Genomic DNA, 14920 nt, shown 5'->3' with positions numbered 1-14920 from the left:
TATAAAAGTATGATTGCTTTAATACAGGTCACAACCTGAGATGATTTCAAATATACTATTATCCATAACTCCTTACTGTCCCGTTTAGATGAGAGTCCCGATGTGAGAGCTCTGTCTGGGCAATCTGCCTGCGGACACCTTTGTCCTTTGGATTAGAAATCTGGGACATATGACCCAGTTCACCGCCACGGCCCCCCCGGCCCCTTTCACAATCCAACCAATTTAAAGAAGTCCAATGGTGACCAGTATGTTTTATTTGACCGTACAGAGGGTAAATTATGCCTTAAATTATGATATTTTTTAGTTGAAACAAATTAGATTTGCCTTCAGTGACCGTTATGAAGTACATTATGGAACACTTTCAAAATGAGTCATGTGACACAAGTGTCAAGACTACTCTCCAAATATAAGTTATTGTTTTTTTGTTTTGTTTTTTTACAGGATGTCTTACATTCTTAGTGTGTGTATATATGTATAGATCCTAAGAGTTATTTAATATACTGATTGCGATGTTGTCCCTTGGAAACTATTTCAGCTGTGGAAGGATGGATAGAGTGGTCCCACAGACAGTGTGCCATTCTCCTGTCATCACTGAGCTTTTAAACACCAAGTCAGGAAAGCCATTGGTGGTGTTTGCAACATAAATACTCGTACACAGACAAAATGTATTTGTAAAATGTGCTTTCTTGGCGCCAGCCCTATCAGTGATTCCTTCTTGCCCCCGCCTATGTTATACAAACTATCCAGTGGTGGCTGTAATGATGATAATATTGCTTTAAAATAAAGTGCACAAAAAAACAACCCGGCATAAAATATGATATAAATATTCCAGGCAGTCGAGGTTTGGGGAGGAAGTACTACTTTACAGAAAAAACCTGTATAATATCTTTCAAATAAATGTGGTATTGGCTAGAACAGTTAGGTATTTAAACAGTGGTTAGGCTAGACATGAAGCTTCAATGCCTGCTAGAAAAGTTTCACGTGCCAATTTTTTTGTTATACGCAGTTAAACTAATGTTGAATGATCAATACAAACCTACGAGGTAATTATAGATTTAGTATGACATATTTTGTTCCATGCTGATAAATTGTAATTTACTTTGTCTCTTTTGAAGGTTCGAGTTCTGGATCATCATGTCGTGACCGGCAGCCAGTGAGCTATCTCAGCATTAGCCCTCTCCTCTCCGTTTCAGTCCATCCACCTAAACCCCAGTAATGTCAACATCAGGTGGGCAGAAAGAACAATGGAAGGGCCTAGAGTCACTGGGAATGAGCCGAAAAGAACTGGCTCTAGCAGAGGCCCTGCAAATGGAATATGATGCGCTCTCCAGACTCCGCAGAGATAACAGACCTCCTTTGAGTACTGAGAGCCCTCTAATCTCCTGGGATGATGTCTCACAGACTCCTTCTACTGTCCCATCACCCCCAAAAACCAAACCTCCACCCTCTGGAGACTACCTGTATATTTATGGAGATGAACACCACAGCAATGGACGAGAAGAAGGCAGAAGGTCACCAAAAAATCTTTCACCTCCACCACTACCGCCCCGAACGCACATTTTGAGCCAAAGCAAAGAGCTCTCTCCATCCAATACAAAGGTCTCTCACTCCCGGGATGTCAATGTGTATACAGGAGATTTGGGAGGGAAGCTGCTCAGCCGCAGGATTTCGGAAATGGAGGAGGAAGATGAAAGTGTATTGGACAGGAGAGTTGGGTTCTCTGATTTAGACTATGAAGGAATAAATGATACGATCACTCGCCTTAATTTGTCATCTACTTATGATTCTGAGCTACTGCGCCAAGCTGAAGGTCATTGGAAGGGTGTAGGCTTACGAAAAGGTATCACTGGAAAACCAGTTGCTCGAAGCAACACTCTGCCCCCACAAATCCCACCTCGTACCTATGGACTGAAACAATCTAGGAACACCAGGCTGTCTATTGGACCAGTAAGTTATGAGTATGGCAATATAATGTTCCATGGGTTTGGTATCTTCGGTGTCCATTGTAAATGATCCATAACCTAATAAATTGCACTCTTGCAGAATACAAATTTGGTACTTTTAACCCTTTCAGGCCATGGCAATTTAGGTGCAGCGCTTTGTGTTAGATCTGGCATTGCTTCCTCTCTGTACTGTACAGTGTTACCTGCACAGGAGAAGTTTATGTATAAGGGTGAGAAGCCAGCAGGGAGTATGAGCGGAAAGGAGGGTGAATGGAGGGGAAGGAAAGGGAGATACACAGTAAAGCTGGGAACCGAGAACCTCTGTTTCCTGTTGTTTATGGATTTTGAAAAGTGTATTCCATAAATACAGTTACTCAGCCATGGACCTTTTCAATGTAATGCAACTTAATAATAGAAAACTATTCATTAACATGTGAGATTATCCTGCTCTATATGTTATTCTATATTCACTGTTTCTGCCTTGCTCTATCTCTTTCCTTATCAATAGCCTTTAGTCTGTATGTAATTCCCCACTAAGGAATATAAAAAGTACGAAAGATTATGTGGCAGTGATACTTCAGGAACGGAAGAGGAAAGCCTTCATTTTCTTTTCTGCCTGACTTTGCAATGTCGCTGTCTCTTGTACAGGATTCTATCCGGCCGTACCCCCAGCAGAACGGCTGTGAGCTGTTTGAGATGTCAGAGCAGAGGGATGAGGACACGGCAGCTTTTTGCCACATGCTGGATGTGTGAGTAAATATTTAGTAATGCCTGAAGGCTGGAGTCACATGTAAAGGATGGGATTATTGTCTGTGCAATTGAGTGTTCTAGATTTAAACTGTAGTGACTAGGACACGCTATGCCTATCCTATTTTTTAATGAGATACTTAACATAAAAAAAGTGTGTTTATATGCTGTAGAAGGGGCTAAATGATATTGTATTTACTTTCGTTAAATGTCAGAACAGTTCTGGTAAAAATATTCATGAGCAATTTATTTCTGTAGTTATTACATTTTGTTGTATTTTAACATAGTAATATTTTTGGAGTTTTCAAGTAAAGAGAAAATGAACAGTAATAAAAAAGGAAAGAGTGAGTAATGGAGAGATACAAGGGTACATGTATAGCATATTCAAGTCAGACATATTATGAGGATACATAAGGGTCTAGCAAAAAATGACAAGAATGTAACATCAATATAAATAGCTAGGTAACTGATCCAGAGAAACAGTGGTAATATACAGGTATTTTTCTTTCATTCCAACAATATCTCCATCAATCCGTTTCTCCTCTGTCGCTCCCCCCAGTGTTCGCTCTGGACAAAGTATGACAGATCAGATACACACAGGCATTGTCTGGAGTCCTGTAAACCTAAGTCCCGAGCACCTTGGTCCTGGCGTGAGCTTGAAAGTTACTGTGATAATTGACCAACTAAGAGATCCTCTGACTTTCACCTGTGATTGTAAGTTTACCATCTGCCACCGAACATGTGTGTGTTGTTGTAGTAATATATATGACATATTACTATATTACGCCCCCTTTTTACTACCCCTTTTTTGTAATGTCACTCTTTGACCATCATTATATCTCTTGCGCAAAAGTACGTTAAAATCTAATCCTGATACATGGCATCCTCACTTTAATGCCCGTGCTGGCCGGTGTTTTAAGTTTGCAGTATAAATGGACAGTCTTTCATTAAAATTTGAGGATGAGTTGAGCTATTTTAAGGTTTAAAGTTGTAAGGTTGCAGGTGCCCCCTCATCTTTATCTTGGCAATTGAACTGTCGGGTGAAAAGATCAGACTTTCTTAGTCTTTTTCAAGAGTGTACTCTTGAGAAACACTTTGCTTAAGCTATGTCTATCTGCTGATGACGTGCTACTTTTTATTTCTGACCCGGAGACCTTGCTGATATCCCTACATGAAATGTTAGAACATTAAAGCAGGGCCTCCCTTTATAAGCCAAATGCATCTAAGTCTGATGTCATCCTGATTAATGTACCTAGTGGAAAATTAAAATATCTTAGAAACAAGTTTACCTACTTTTGGAAGGTTTCTGCCCTACCCTATCTAGACACACTAATCACCCCTAATCCGAATAACCTACTAGATATAAACTATTATCCTCTGTTTTTACAACTCCCCAGCCTTTCCAAATCATGGCTGTGCTACAAGGTCTCTTTGTTGGGTAAAATAGCAGCTTACATAATGATGCTACTACCTAAGATGATGTATATGTTTGGTATATTACCCATTCTTATCCAAAAGAAATTCCTAGACAAATGCTATACCAACATGAGAACCTACATTTGGAAAAATAAACCCGCATGTATGGCCAGCACACAAATGACCATTAACAAAAATCTGGACGCCTTGCCCTACCAAACCTTGTCAAATATCACGAGGTCTACCAGTTATCACTACTGAGAGACTGGTCTGTTCCACCTCCTCAGAATCCATGGGTAGACCTAGTTTTGCAGATTTATTATGGATTCCTAAGGCTTGGAGACTATATGTTGATGGCCTTTCCACTCTAAACTGCAGAGGTGTTCAGAAAATGAAAGCTTCTTTCAGTTTATGAACACAAGACTTGACTCAGCAGCCTATTAGGAGCATTTTAAAGGAGAAAAAATGCAGGTGGCCCAGTGACTCAGCCCAAGGTAGCCCACAATGGTATCGGCCCCTGCCACCCACCCAGCCTGCCCCTGGGGCTCGCCCCAAGAAACCCTTTCTGCATGTAGTTCCCAGGGCTCAAATATAAGTGAGAATACAGCTTTAATATCTGGATGAAACTCACCATTACTGAAACTTCTGTTTGTTTCCCAGGTTCCTCTACTGTAGATCTACTCATTTACCAGACTCTTTGCTACACCCGTGATGATTTGGAGGATCTCGGTGTATCTGACTATGTGCTCAAGCTCTGTGGCTTGGAGGAGTTCCTGCAGAAGTAAGTACCATAATGGATCTATGCTAGGGTGTAGATGCCGTGCTAGTTACTGTGGATATTTATTTTTCTTGTATTTTTCCATGAACATTCCCTTTGTTTATCTTTGAAATAAAGACACTTCTGTAGCTTAGCAACTTCTTAAAGTGAATGTGAATTTCACAATGTTTTACTTCCTTGTGGCATTAATTGAGATGTGCAGTCACTGCTTGTCTATCAGTCCTATACAGATGTATTAGACCGTCTCCGAACTTACAGGTGACCACTAAAACACTTCACGGTCTATCCGTAATATTTAAAGTTTTCTAAATTAAACTACAAATTAAGTGCAAAAATAAGTGAGGTTTCTGAGCTATGCAAGGTTTTCCATTTCCTGTTCGTTGTGTGAAAACGCAAGTTTAACATAAAGGTTGTGACGTGTACTCTCCTCTCAGTGGTGTATTTATAACTCTTTAGATTTCATTTTAAAAGCAACAGCACAAAATAAAATAATTACCTGCACAGTTGCAAATTGGGTATATGATATGATACGATCAGAACCAGTTCTTTGTAGTTTCTTATGTAGACCAAACGTGTCAAGCCTGTGGGCAGCATGCAGCCCCACCAGGGTCCAGAAACAAATAATAATAAAAAAAAACTCTGATGCGCCGCCGTCTTAGGCCCTCTTCCACCCCTCCATTTGCACTAAATGTTGGAAGCGCACACAGAGGAGCCACGAAAAGAAAACCGAAGAGAAGAAAGAACTTCGACTTTGATTATTTGGCCCAGTTGGGGTTTTGAGTATAACATGCCTGATGTAGACAATCAGTAGTGACCGTTATTTCAAATGGGTATTGTCTTAATGAAAAGTGCATTGTCAGGTGGAAGGGGGTCTAGAGGAAAACTGAAGGGTTGTTGGCAGGGGGCTGGAGCCTCTGGTAGTTTATAGAGCAACATAACTATTAATAAAACAATGTCCTACAGAAAAATAAGACCTATATGATTATATATGTGTTTTTTTTAAGTATTACTTTGTAGTTGTAGGTAGTCTCTAACACTACATAGGCAAACCGAAGGGAGTTTCCTAGTGCCTGGAAACCCCCACCCCCCTCCCCTATCCATGCCTGGGGCACTGTATAATTGAGGTGGCTGGACCCTGCCCCAGTTTCACACGGCTCTGCTTGAAAAGGAAGAGCTGCGTGCACCTAACAGTAGTGTACGCAGTATTGCCTATGTATATTATGGGGATAGGAAGAGTTGGAGAGCAGCCAAACACTGGCTAAAATTATAGCCACGCCCCCATGCATGCTGGTCACGCCCACTGGCGACAGGGTGTGGAAACCCCCTTCTGCAAATCCTGCGTTTGCCCCTGCACTACTTTAATATGGTTTAGTACTAAATGTATAAATCATTAATTATTTCTAGTTGATTATTACGCAATGCTTTTAATTTAATTTTAGAGTAAGTGTTCCCACATTGCTTTAGTAAATTGCAGTGCTCGGTAATGCCATCCAGTGTACAACTTGTGCTATGGTCTGCCAGATGTGAGCTAGGCTCATGGGAATTAGGACATGGAATGTTCTGCTCACTGAGCAGGAACTGGTTGGGATCGGTGAACTGGATGGAGGCAGAGACATGGGAGAGCAGGATGTTGAGGTAGGTAGCTGGGTTATAGCTAGTAGTAGAAAATAGAGTGTCAGGGAGGTTATTTCTGATCTGACACATCTCAATAAATATGCCAAATTGGCTGATATTGGGAGTGTCATTTGGGAGTAGCATTGATGGAGGATACTTCCATTAGCAACTCATCCAGCTAACATGGGGAATGGGGCAATAGTCTAGGCCAGACAGGTTCTATGGTAGGGTATTTAATAGGAGGACAGCCAGGACTGTGAATGCCAAACAGGTTTCTTTCCCCCAGATTATTGGGAGGGAATTAATGGGAGGACCAAGTAGTCCTGATTCATATCCATATTAATGAGAAAGTTAGAGGTAGATGGGCAGTCCTCAAATACAGATTCATGGAATTTATAGGTGGGTTTGGGGGTTTTGGAGAACTGCGCTGATTTCTTACTTGACTACAGGCTCTACAGTAGGGTTAGGCTGCATCTGAATAGGCAGTGTGACACTGTGCTGGGGGGAGAAGGTTAGATGGCTGGAGATTGTTGTAGCTTGAATCTGTGTTTGAGGATGGAGATAGAAGTAGTGTAGACAGTGAACAGGACTTAGTTGAAGGAAATTGGTACGAAGTAGAGGGAGAGTTTGAGTTTAAAGGAGGCAATAAGGAAATGTGTTAAATATCAGTAAAAATATGAAATGTATGGCAACAAATGACCGGAGTCTTTCAAACCCGAATAAACAAATTAGAATGATGTTGAAAAATAATTCTGATATGGTGGGTGTAACTGAGGCTTGGCTGCATGGAAGTCATAACTAGACAGGGAAGTTGGAAGGATAGGAAAGGGTAAGGGACTTTTATATGTTAAAACCTGTTTAAGACCTGCCCGACAGGAGGATATCTGTGAATATGATCACAATGTAGAGTCCTTCTAGAGAAAGACACCTGTGAAGTAATGATTAGGGTTAGTTATAAGTCACCCAGCATAAATGTATTGAAATTAAAATATTACAAATAAGAGGGAAGCAAAGAAAAATGGGGTGTTCATCATGGCGGATTTTAACTTCAGATATAAATTGGAGCAGTGATGTTTGTAGTTCTAACAAAGTAACAAATCTTTATTTTTTATATGGCAGCCAGTCTTACATACTGTTGCAAGTACATATCCGATGGGAAAATAATCCTTAGTAATAAATAGCAACCAGTGCAGTTAAATAAGAGTGTATTCAAGGTAATAATGTAAAATTGTTTACTTAAAACTAGAAGGGACTGAAAATTCATACAAGAAATGTAGCAAAATATGTGGAAAGGAAATTGTTACTTAAGACTGAAGCTGAAAAACTGTTTGTAAACATATCGTTTTTCCAAATACACAAATATCAAGAAAAAGAAAGCTTATAATGTTAGGCCACTAAATGATGAATATGGAAATTAATTTGTAGAAGATATACAGCAAGCTGATCTTTTTTTTTTTTTTTCTCATTCACAAAGGAGATAATAAATACCAGGAAATGCATTGTGAAACTTGGCCTATATACATCAGTAACGTCTACTTATCTAACAGTGACAGATAAAACAGCTGGACCTATGGTACAACCCACATTTGCAGAGGTATCGAAGATCAGTAATACTTGGGCCGCTATTTCTGTCTTTAGGGACACCCATGTAACTGAGTCGGTGCCACAAGACTGTCAGAAAGCAGATTCGTTACTAGACTTTATAATTGGAGCAAAATCAGAATCTAAAAAACTAGAATAGAATATAAAACTAAAATATTAATTCTATGGGGCAGATTCATTTCCCTGCGTTGTTCTTTAGAACAAAGCGTTACTACTGCAATAGCTGCACATTGTTACCGTTACTATGGTAACTTCAACACTGATTTTTGCTCTCCGCTTTGAGTCGCAAGCAAAAATCTGCATTAAAATTACCCTGGCGATGGTGGTAATGCGTTCCCCCTATATGTTCAGGAAACATACTAAAATGAATAAACTAATCTGAAGGATCACAATTGTTAGGAATTGGGCCGGGCTGGGCAGCAGGGGGGCATATGCACCCCGGGCCGGTAACATAGAGGGCTACCTTGGGTTGGGTCACTGGGCTTCCTACAGTTTTTTCCTTTAAAATTTTCCTAATATGCTGCTGTGCCGAGTCTACCCTTTCCCATGCTAAAATGTGCCAGCTCTCCCCTGGTTGGGACAGAAAAAAAAGTTTCCGTCTTAGGCTGAACCACATGAAGTATTTGCTGTAACTGTGTATGACTTGTATTTAGTTAGTAAAAGGATGTCAGAAGAGATTAGCCCTTATAAGTCTACATCAGCACGTTCCAATTTGTAAAGAAAATAATTATTAGCTACTATGATAATGCTGTATGGGTATCAATAAATCATTCATTGGAGCGAGTTGTCCGCTCCGTCATGTTTGAACATTAATGGTTTTACAATCCTACTACTATTTGTCTATCGGGGGAATTCAATTGGCCGCGCTACTGGTAAAAGTAATGCGGCCTACGCATTATTACCGTAGTTTCAACGGCAGCTCAGGGGGCTGCGAGCAGAAAGCCGGGTTAAAATTACCGTAATAACGGTAACAGCTTTAATGCTGCGCTAATTCGGGGGGGAATTGAATTCCCCCCATTTATCTATCATTGAAGCACAATATGTTTACATTTAGGGATGACAGGGATGCTAGAAAACACACGGACTGGCTGACACACTCTTCAGTATTCATTAATACTCATCCATTGTTAAAGTAGAGCATACAAATTAATGAAATCTTAACCATATAGCATCGAAGAAGTTTAGCAATAATGGTGTCATAAATTACTATGGACCGTTTGCTAATATATTTTAGCTAAAATTGATTGAGAATACTTGTAAATCTCAATCATTTCAATATTCAATCCATAAAACCAGAAAGGGTACAATTTTTGCTGGATAACTTAGTGATAGTTATCACTATAAACAGCATCATTGTTTCCATGGTTGTATGTTGTCAATGGAACGATCATTACTAACCAATTCAGTTATGAAATGGCAAAACAGGTTTTAGAGAAACCTTTAACTCTTTTTTATAATCACTGCATATTTGCCCATAAATCATTAACTGGAATGAGTGATGAGCTCTGTCATATTTGAACATCAATGATGGCTTCAAGTAGCTGTTCATACTCTAATGAGGCTCTTAATGAGCAGCTTAATATGTTGACACTGACAGACTTTAGCACTTGAAATAAAGTACAGTTTTGATTTATAGAAACTACGAGTAAGTGTGTATATTTTAATAATGTCTATTTCTGTCATAGACTATCATTAAGAAGAGATGACATTCCACCCTATTTGGCTGCTTTAATACCCATAATCACTCACTTATGAATGGAGTGTGATAGCCCGTCAGTAATATATTGTATATTATCAAGACTGTTGGCCTCAGGATGCAGGTGGTGCTGCGATTAAGAGTCTGGGCAAACAATTTCTGATATACCGCCCAATTCCTGCCTTAGATAAACTTCCGCTTGTAGAGCAAGTACTGTGTTATGAATAATAGTAATTGCTCTATTTGTTATTGACATAGTAACATTTCCATTTTCTTGGATCTATGAATGTGTGTTTTTTTTGTAGCTAAGGGAAACTTATATTTTTCTAGTCTTCCTGACTAACAGAGCGATGGGTGTTGAGACCCACTTGGTAGTATCTTTACTAAATACTTATCAGTTGTCCTGATTTCTGGTGGGACAGCCCTGGCTTGAGGGTGCTATCTTGCCATTCAGCTTGTTTGAGGAAGTTGAGGCAAAGTAAGTAAATGAATGGGTGCTGCCTGCACCAGATTCGGGGGAGCTGGGGCCTTGTCACGAGAGGTGTCTAGCGCTAGACAACCACAATCTTGTAATGTAGTCGCACCCGTTTTGACATGCTCACACCCCTAATGTTGCATGGTCATGCCCCCTTTTGGAAGAGGCGTGTCCGAGTACAAATTTTAAATATTTTTAAAAAGTCAGAGAGATGCTGCTGTGTATGTTGATCCAAAGAGAGGGACATAAATGAATGGAATATATTATCAGAAATGGAGGACAGGGGGCTTCACATGTGGTAAATACAGTGCTTATTAAAAGTTAATAACTGATTTACCCAGATAGCTTGCCTTCTGTCTTCTTTACAATGTTAGCTCTGCTGCTGTTGCTGGATTGCCCCTGTAATAACAGCCAAGAGCTTCTGTGATTGTGTATTATTATCCTCATGGCAACTCTGCCCTGACCGTGACACAAAACAGCAGAACTCAGCAGACAATAGAAACCACTATAAAGATTCAGCTGGTATTCGTTTCAACCCGGAACACGTTGCAGTGATTATTTTTTTCCCTTGCAGGAAAGTTGGGATTTCCTTATCATGTCATGTGTTTCTCTTTCTCATTCTCTCTTATTTGGAAATCCCTGACAGCGCGCCCCCCCCCAGTCTCAATGTCTCCCAACGCTTCAAATGGCCAGAGATGAACTTTTTTATATTCGTTTTAAAAAGATCTTTTAGTTTACTTATGTATAATGATCACAAAACACAGCTTAGTACATGCAACTAACAGCTCTACAATATGTCATATTTAGAAGCCAAGCAGACACTCTTTGGTGCCAATACCATACAGATCTGTGAAGTTGTCCCGAGAAGTAAAAAGGGACAGGTAGATTTTGTTTCCAAAGGACAACTGACTCCCCTGAAGACAGCTGCTTGAGTTATGCTATTCTCTTTCATTACGTCAATATTCTTTGTGTTTAGAGAACCACCTGGCCAGTTGCTTTGTTAGAAAGCACTTCTAGTAGCATTCTCTTAAAATCTTTGTAAATAAGTTATGTGATTTGTGAAGGAAGTGAATTTGTATGTACATTACAGACTGTCTGTAAGTTTATTGAAGAAAAGTATAGTAAGCCAGCCAAAGCCTGTAATGATTATTACAGAGAACAATGATTTGCACTTCTCTGTTAGATAACAAGTCTTAGTGTAGTTACAGGTGCCTGGGCCTTGGCGCAAAATTCTACCCGAGACCCCCTCACTTCTCTCCACCCCTAATACACCCACTGCACATAATCTTTTTCCATTACTGCCTGCATTTCTGGTGGCTCCCAAGTTACAGTGCTCATATTACGGTTAAACAGGTCATGCTGTTGCTTATATGGTCTCGGAGACAGACAGTCATAAGGAGCCTGTATCCTGTGCAGCATATAGCAGTTACCACCTGTTGCTACACCTCTGAAAACAATGATGTATAAATATTGTACTTGTCATGTTCTGTCTTAGTATTGAAATGCCTTTCTGTACATTTGTGTGTGGCAAGATTTAAAAACATTTAAATACACACTTTAATCACAAATGTTTGTTTTGTATAAACATGGCTGTAAGGGGCGTAACTGTGATTTCTTTGTTTAAATTAAATTTTGCCCAAGAAGTTGAACTTCTGAATGTGTGAAGTTATGACATTCGTGGTTTTTCTAGTCCCCAACCCCTCCACCCCGTAGTTTCTTAAGTTTCACTGTGCTACAAACAACATTTTGCTATGCACCTATTTAAAAAGACAGGCACATTTTTAAATACAGCATAGCAAGTGCCCAAATCCTGCTTTAACAAGAATGAAGTGAACCCTGCATTGTCAGATGTGCATTAGTCCTAATGTGGGACTGTTATCCGTTATAACTAATTTATAACATTTACAATGTGCCCAACCCTAAGTAGCCTTAATCTGCCCATACACATTAAGGTCCTGATGTTTAGTCTGAGTGTTGAACAATGGGATCTGTTTCCAGTTTGTTCACACATGTTTGTGACCAAATTGGATAGATCCAGATGGTCAGAAGTTGAATCACATACGGCCCAACCACTGTGGTTGCCCGTTTATCTCACACACACACCAGCAATGTTAGGGGCATATTCAATTGTGCGCTGTGTGCCTCCGGAACGGGCCTAAAGGCACTCCGTGTTACTGCAATGTTTTTCTGCTATATTTCCGTGAAAAATGCGCAGCCGCGATGTTCATCCGAACATCGTAGCTAATTCAATATGTCCCTTTAAAATCCATTTCCATTTATCAGTGAGTGGAGCTTCTGTTTCACACTCTTTTTGTCTTTTTACATTCTTTGATTTTTTTTAAAAAAAATTTTTTAACATTGGACAACAGTCCGATGTGTTTATTACAGTTTCTCATTATATAGATTTTAATTGTCCCCTATTAAAAGTATTTGGTTTTCTCTACAGTCAACAGCCCCTTGGAAGTCATGAATACATCCAACAATGCAGGAAATTTGATACAGATGTCCGGCTTCAGCTGATTAAAAAAGAGATGGTGCTGGGTGATCTCGCAAGAACGGTAAGAGGGAACCACTCAACAAATTGTATCTTAATAAACGCTCTGCCTGTGAGGCATTAAACACCTATTTGATATTCTTAGTGTTCATTGAGAATCATAGTGCCCCATAGTGTGACTGACACCGTTTATTCCCATTTACCAGAGTGCTTGTCATAGATATTGTGCAAGGTGCATGTTGGGGGTATATATTTTTTTAAACCTGCCACTACAATTATTATAAATGTGGGTAAATGTGGTTTCTCTTTTATTCATCCTAGACATAGACTCCTGTGACAGCTTGTATATATGTCCCCCACTTAGGTTGCAAAGTCCAGCTACTAAGAGCCCTATTTGTCAAGCCAATACCATGCAGAAACAGCTATTTTCGCATGTTTAGGCAAAATCAGCTAACAAAGCCAGAGATATCACCTGCATTAGCACAGAATACCACATTCCCTATTATTCTCAATGGGACTGCAGTCTTTACCTATTTACCAAGCTCTGAAAAGCATTCGTTTTTGGAACTTTTTCCTGATTGCGAACGCCATCTGAAGATGGTGTTAGCTGTTGTACCCTATGCATAGGCAAACCGAGGGGGGTTACCTAGTGCCTGGAAACCCCCCTCCAAGCCTGGGGCACTGTATAATTGAGGTGGCTAAACCCTGCTCCCGCTTCACACAGCTCTGCTTGAAAAGGGAGAGCTGCGTGCACCTAACAGTAGTGCACGCAGCATGGCCCATGTATATTATAGGGATATGAAGAGTTGGAGAGCAGCCAAGCACTGTCTAAAATTATAGCCACGCCCCCATGCATGCTGATCACACCCACTGGTGGCGTGGTGTGGAAAGCCCCTTCTATAAATCCTGCGTTTGCCCCTGCTATGGGGAGAGCATCCTTGGCAGGCCTCAGGCACCTGTCCTCCCTCCTATGGCTCCTGTATTCTGAGCATGTGCAACCTTATCGCTGTGTATGCACAGTGCAAAAGCCAGGTCAGCACTTGGAAGTAAAGTGATCGTGATTGCTCTACAGACTATTCGCAAATACACAGGGATTGCCAGATTGCGCTGATAATGGAGCCCAGGGGATGACCAAACATGTGCAGACTGAACTCAGTTGTTCAGATTTCCTGCAGTGTAAAATTCAATTATAAATGGATTTTGGATTAGGTTAGCTGGTTGTTTTGGCCCCATCTGCATATTGATGTCACCTAAATTTGATTGAAAGCTATCAAAATGCCAGCCCTGATTACTCCATGTGTGGATTAGCTCATATATTTTCAGTGGTCACAGCTGGCTGGCAGGGCATGCTTGTACTTGTTATCCAACAGCTAGCGAGCACCACTTTCCATGTCTCACATTACCCAGAACATTATTTTAGCTCTGGCCTTGCATATTCTGGAAAATAACACTAGGAAAAGCGTTTGACATGAGTTTGCCATGTCTATAATTGTACCCTTCATTCCATTTAGCATATTTTATTGCAGATAAAAAATAATTTATAGATGTAAGTGTGATCTAAAACTTTTTAGTGTAAAATTTAAGAGTTAAAGAGAAGTCTAAATCCAGTTACTGTTCTGGGGAAAAAACGGGGCACATGGAAGCAATTTATAAATATTTGTAATGTCAAATCTTCCTTTCCCAGGCCAGTGACGTCCGGAGCCCATCTACTCTGAACCATCATGTCCATCTGCAGGAGAGACCAGTCAAACAGACCATCACCAGGTAGGAGATGGGAAACATTATACAGGCATGCAGAGTCTCATGCTGTTACTGTACATTAGAACCCAAAGTCTAAATATTTTCTTAACCCAACTATAATTGATATAGTAGTATTGTACATTTTATTGCAGCGCCTGCAGATAAATCAGTAGTGGTTACATTATGGTTAGTGTTACGGCCTAGCTCTGCTTATTGTTTCCTGTAGTCTAAGCAGTTTCAGGTTTTTATACTAGGATGTGTTGTTGAGAACCTGTGTGATAAATGTGTCTCCTCTCAGACAGGCCATGTCCCTGCTCTTCGACACGTTTCACAACGAAGCGGATGAATTTGTTGCATCAGACGTGAGTTTATTCACTGCGTTCATTTAATTAATTGTATATACTGTATTCTATTC

General features: G+C 40.2%; 1 protein-coding gene across 2 annotated transcripts in view; it reads left to right on the top strand.

Annotated features, from left to right (window-relative positions):
- The window catches only part of PIK3C2B (phosphatidylinositol-4-phosphate 3-kinase catalytic subunit type 2 beta), a 114730-nt gene that overhangs the window by 41684 nt on the left and 58126 nt on the right, over positions 1-14920 (top strand). For both annotated transcript variants that reach the window (XM_075196085.1, XM_075196084.1), the window contains exons 2-8: positions 1116-1947; positions 2592-2692; positions 3250-3404; positions 4767-4887; positions 12718-12829; positions 14450-14529; positions 14804-14867. In XM_075196085.1, the coding sequence (XP_075052186.1) occupies positions 1216-1947; positions 2592-2692; positions 3250-3404; positions 4767-4887; positions 12718-12829; positions 14450-14529; positions 14804-14867 (1365 nt within the window). In that variant the 5' untranslated portion in view covers positions 1116-1215. The remainder of the gene's footprint in view (positions 1-1115; positions 1948-2591; positions 2693-3249; positions 3405-4766; positions 4888-12717; positions 12830-14449; positions 14530-14803; positions 14868-14920) is intronic.

Source organism: Mixophyes fleayi, chromosome 2, assembly GCF_038048845.1.
Source record: "Mixophyes fleayi isolate aMixFle1 chromosome 2, aMixFle1.hap1, whole genome shotgun sequence".
Classification (NCBI taxonomy): domain Eukaryota; kingdom Metazoa; phylum Chordata; class Amphibia; order Anura; family Limnodynastidae; genus Mixophyes; species Mixophyes fleayi.
Note: the sequence above shows the minus strand (reverse complement) of the source record. Positions and strands in the feature narration are given on the sequence as shown.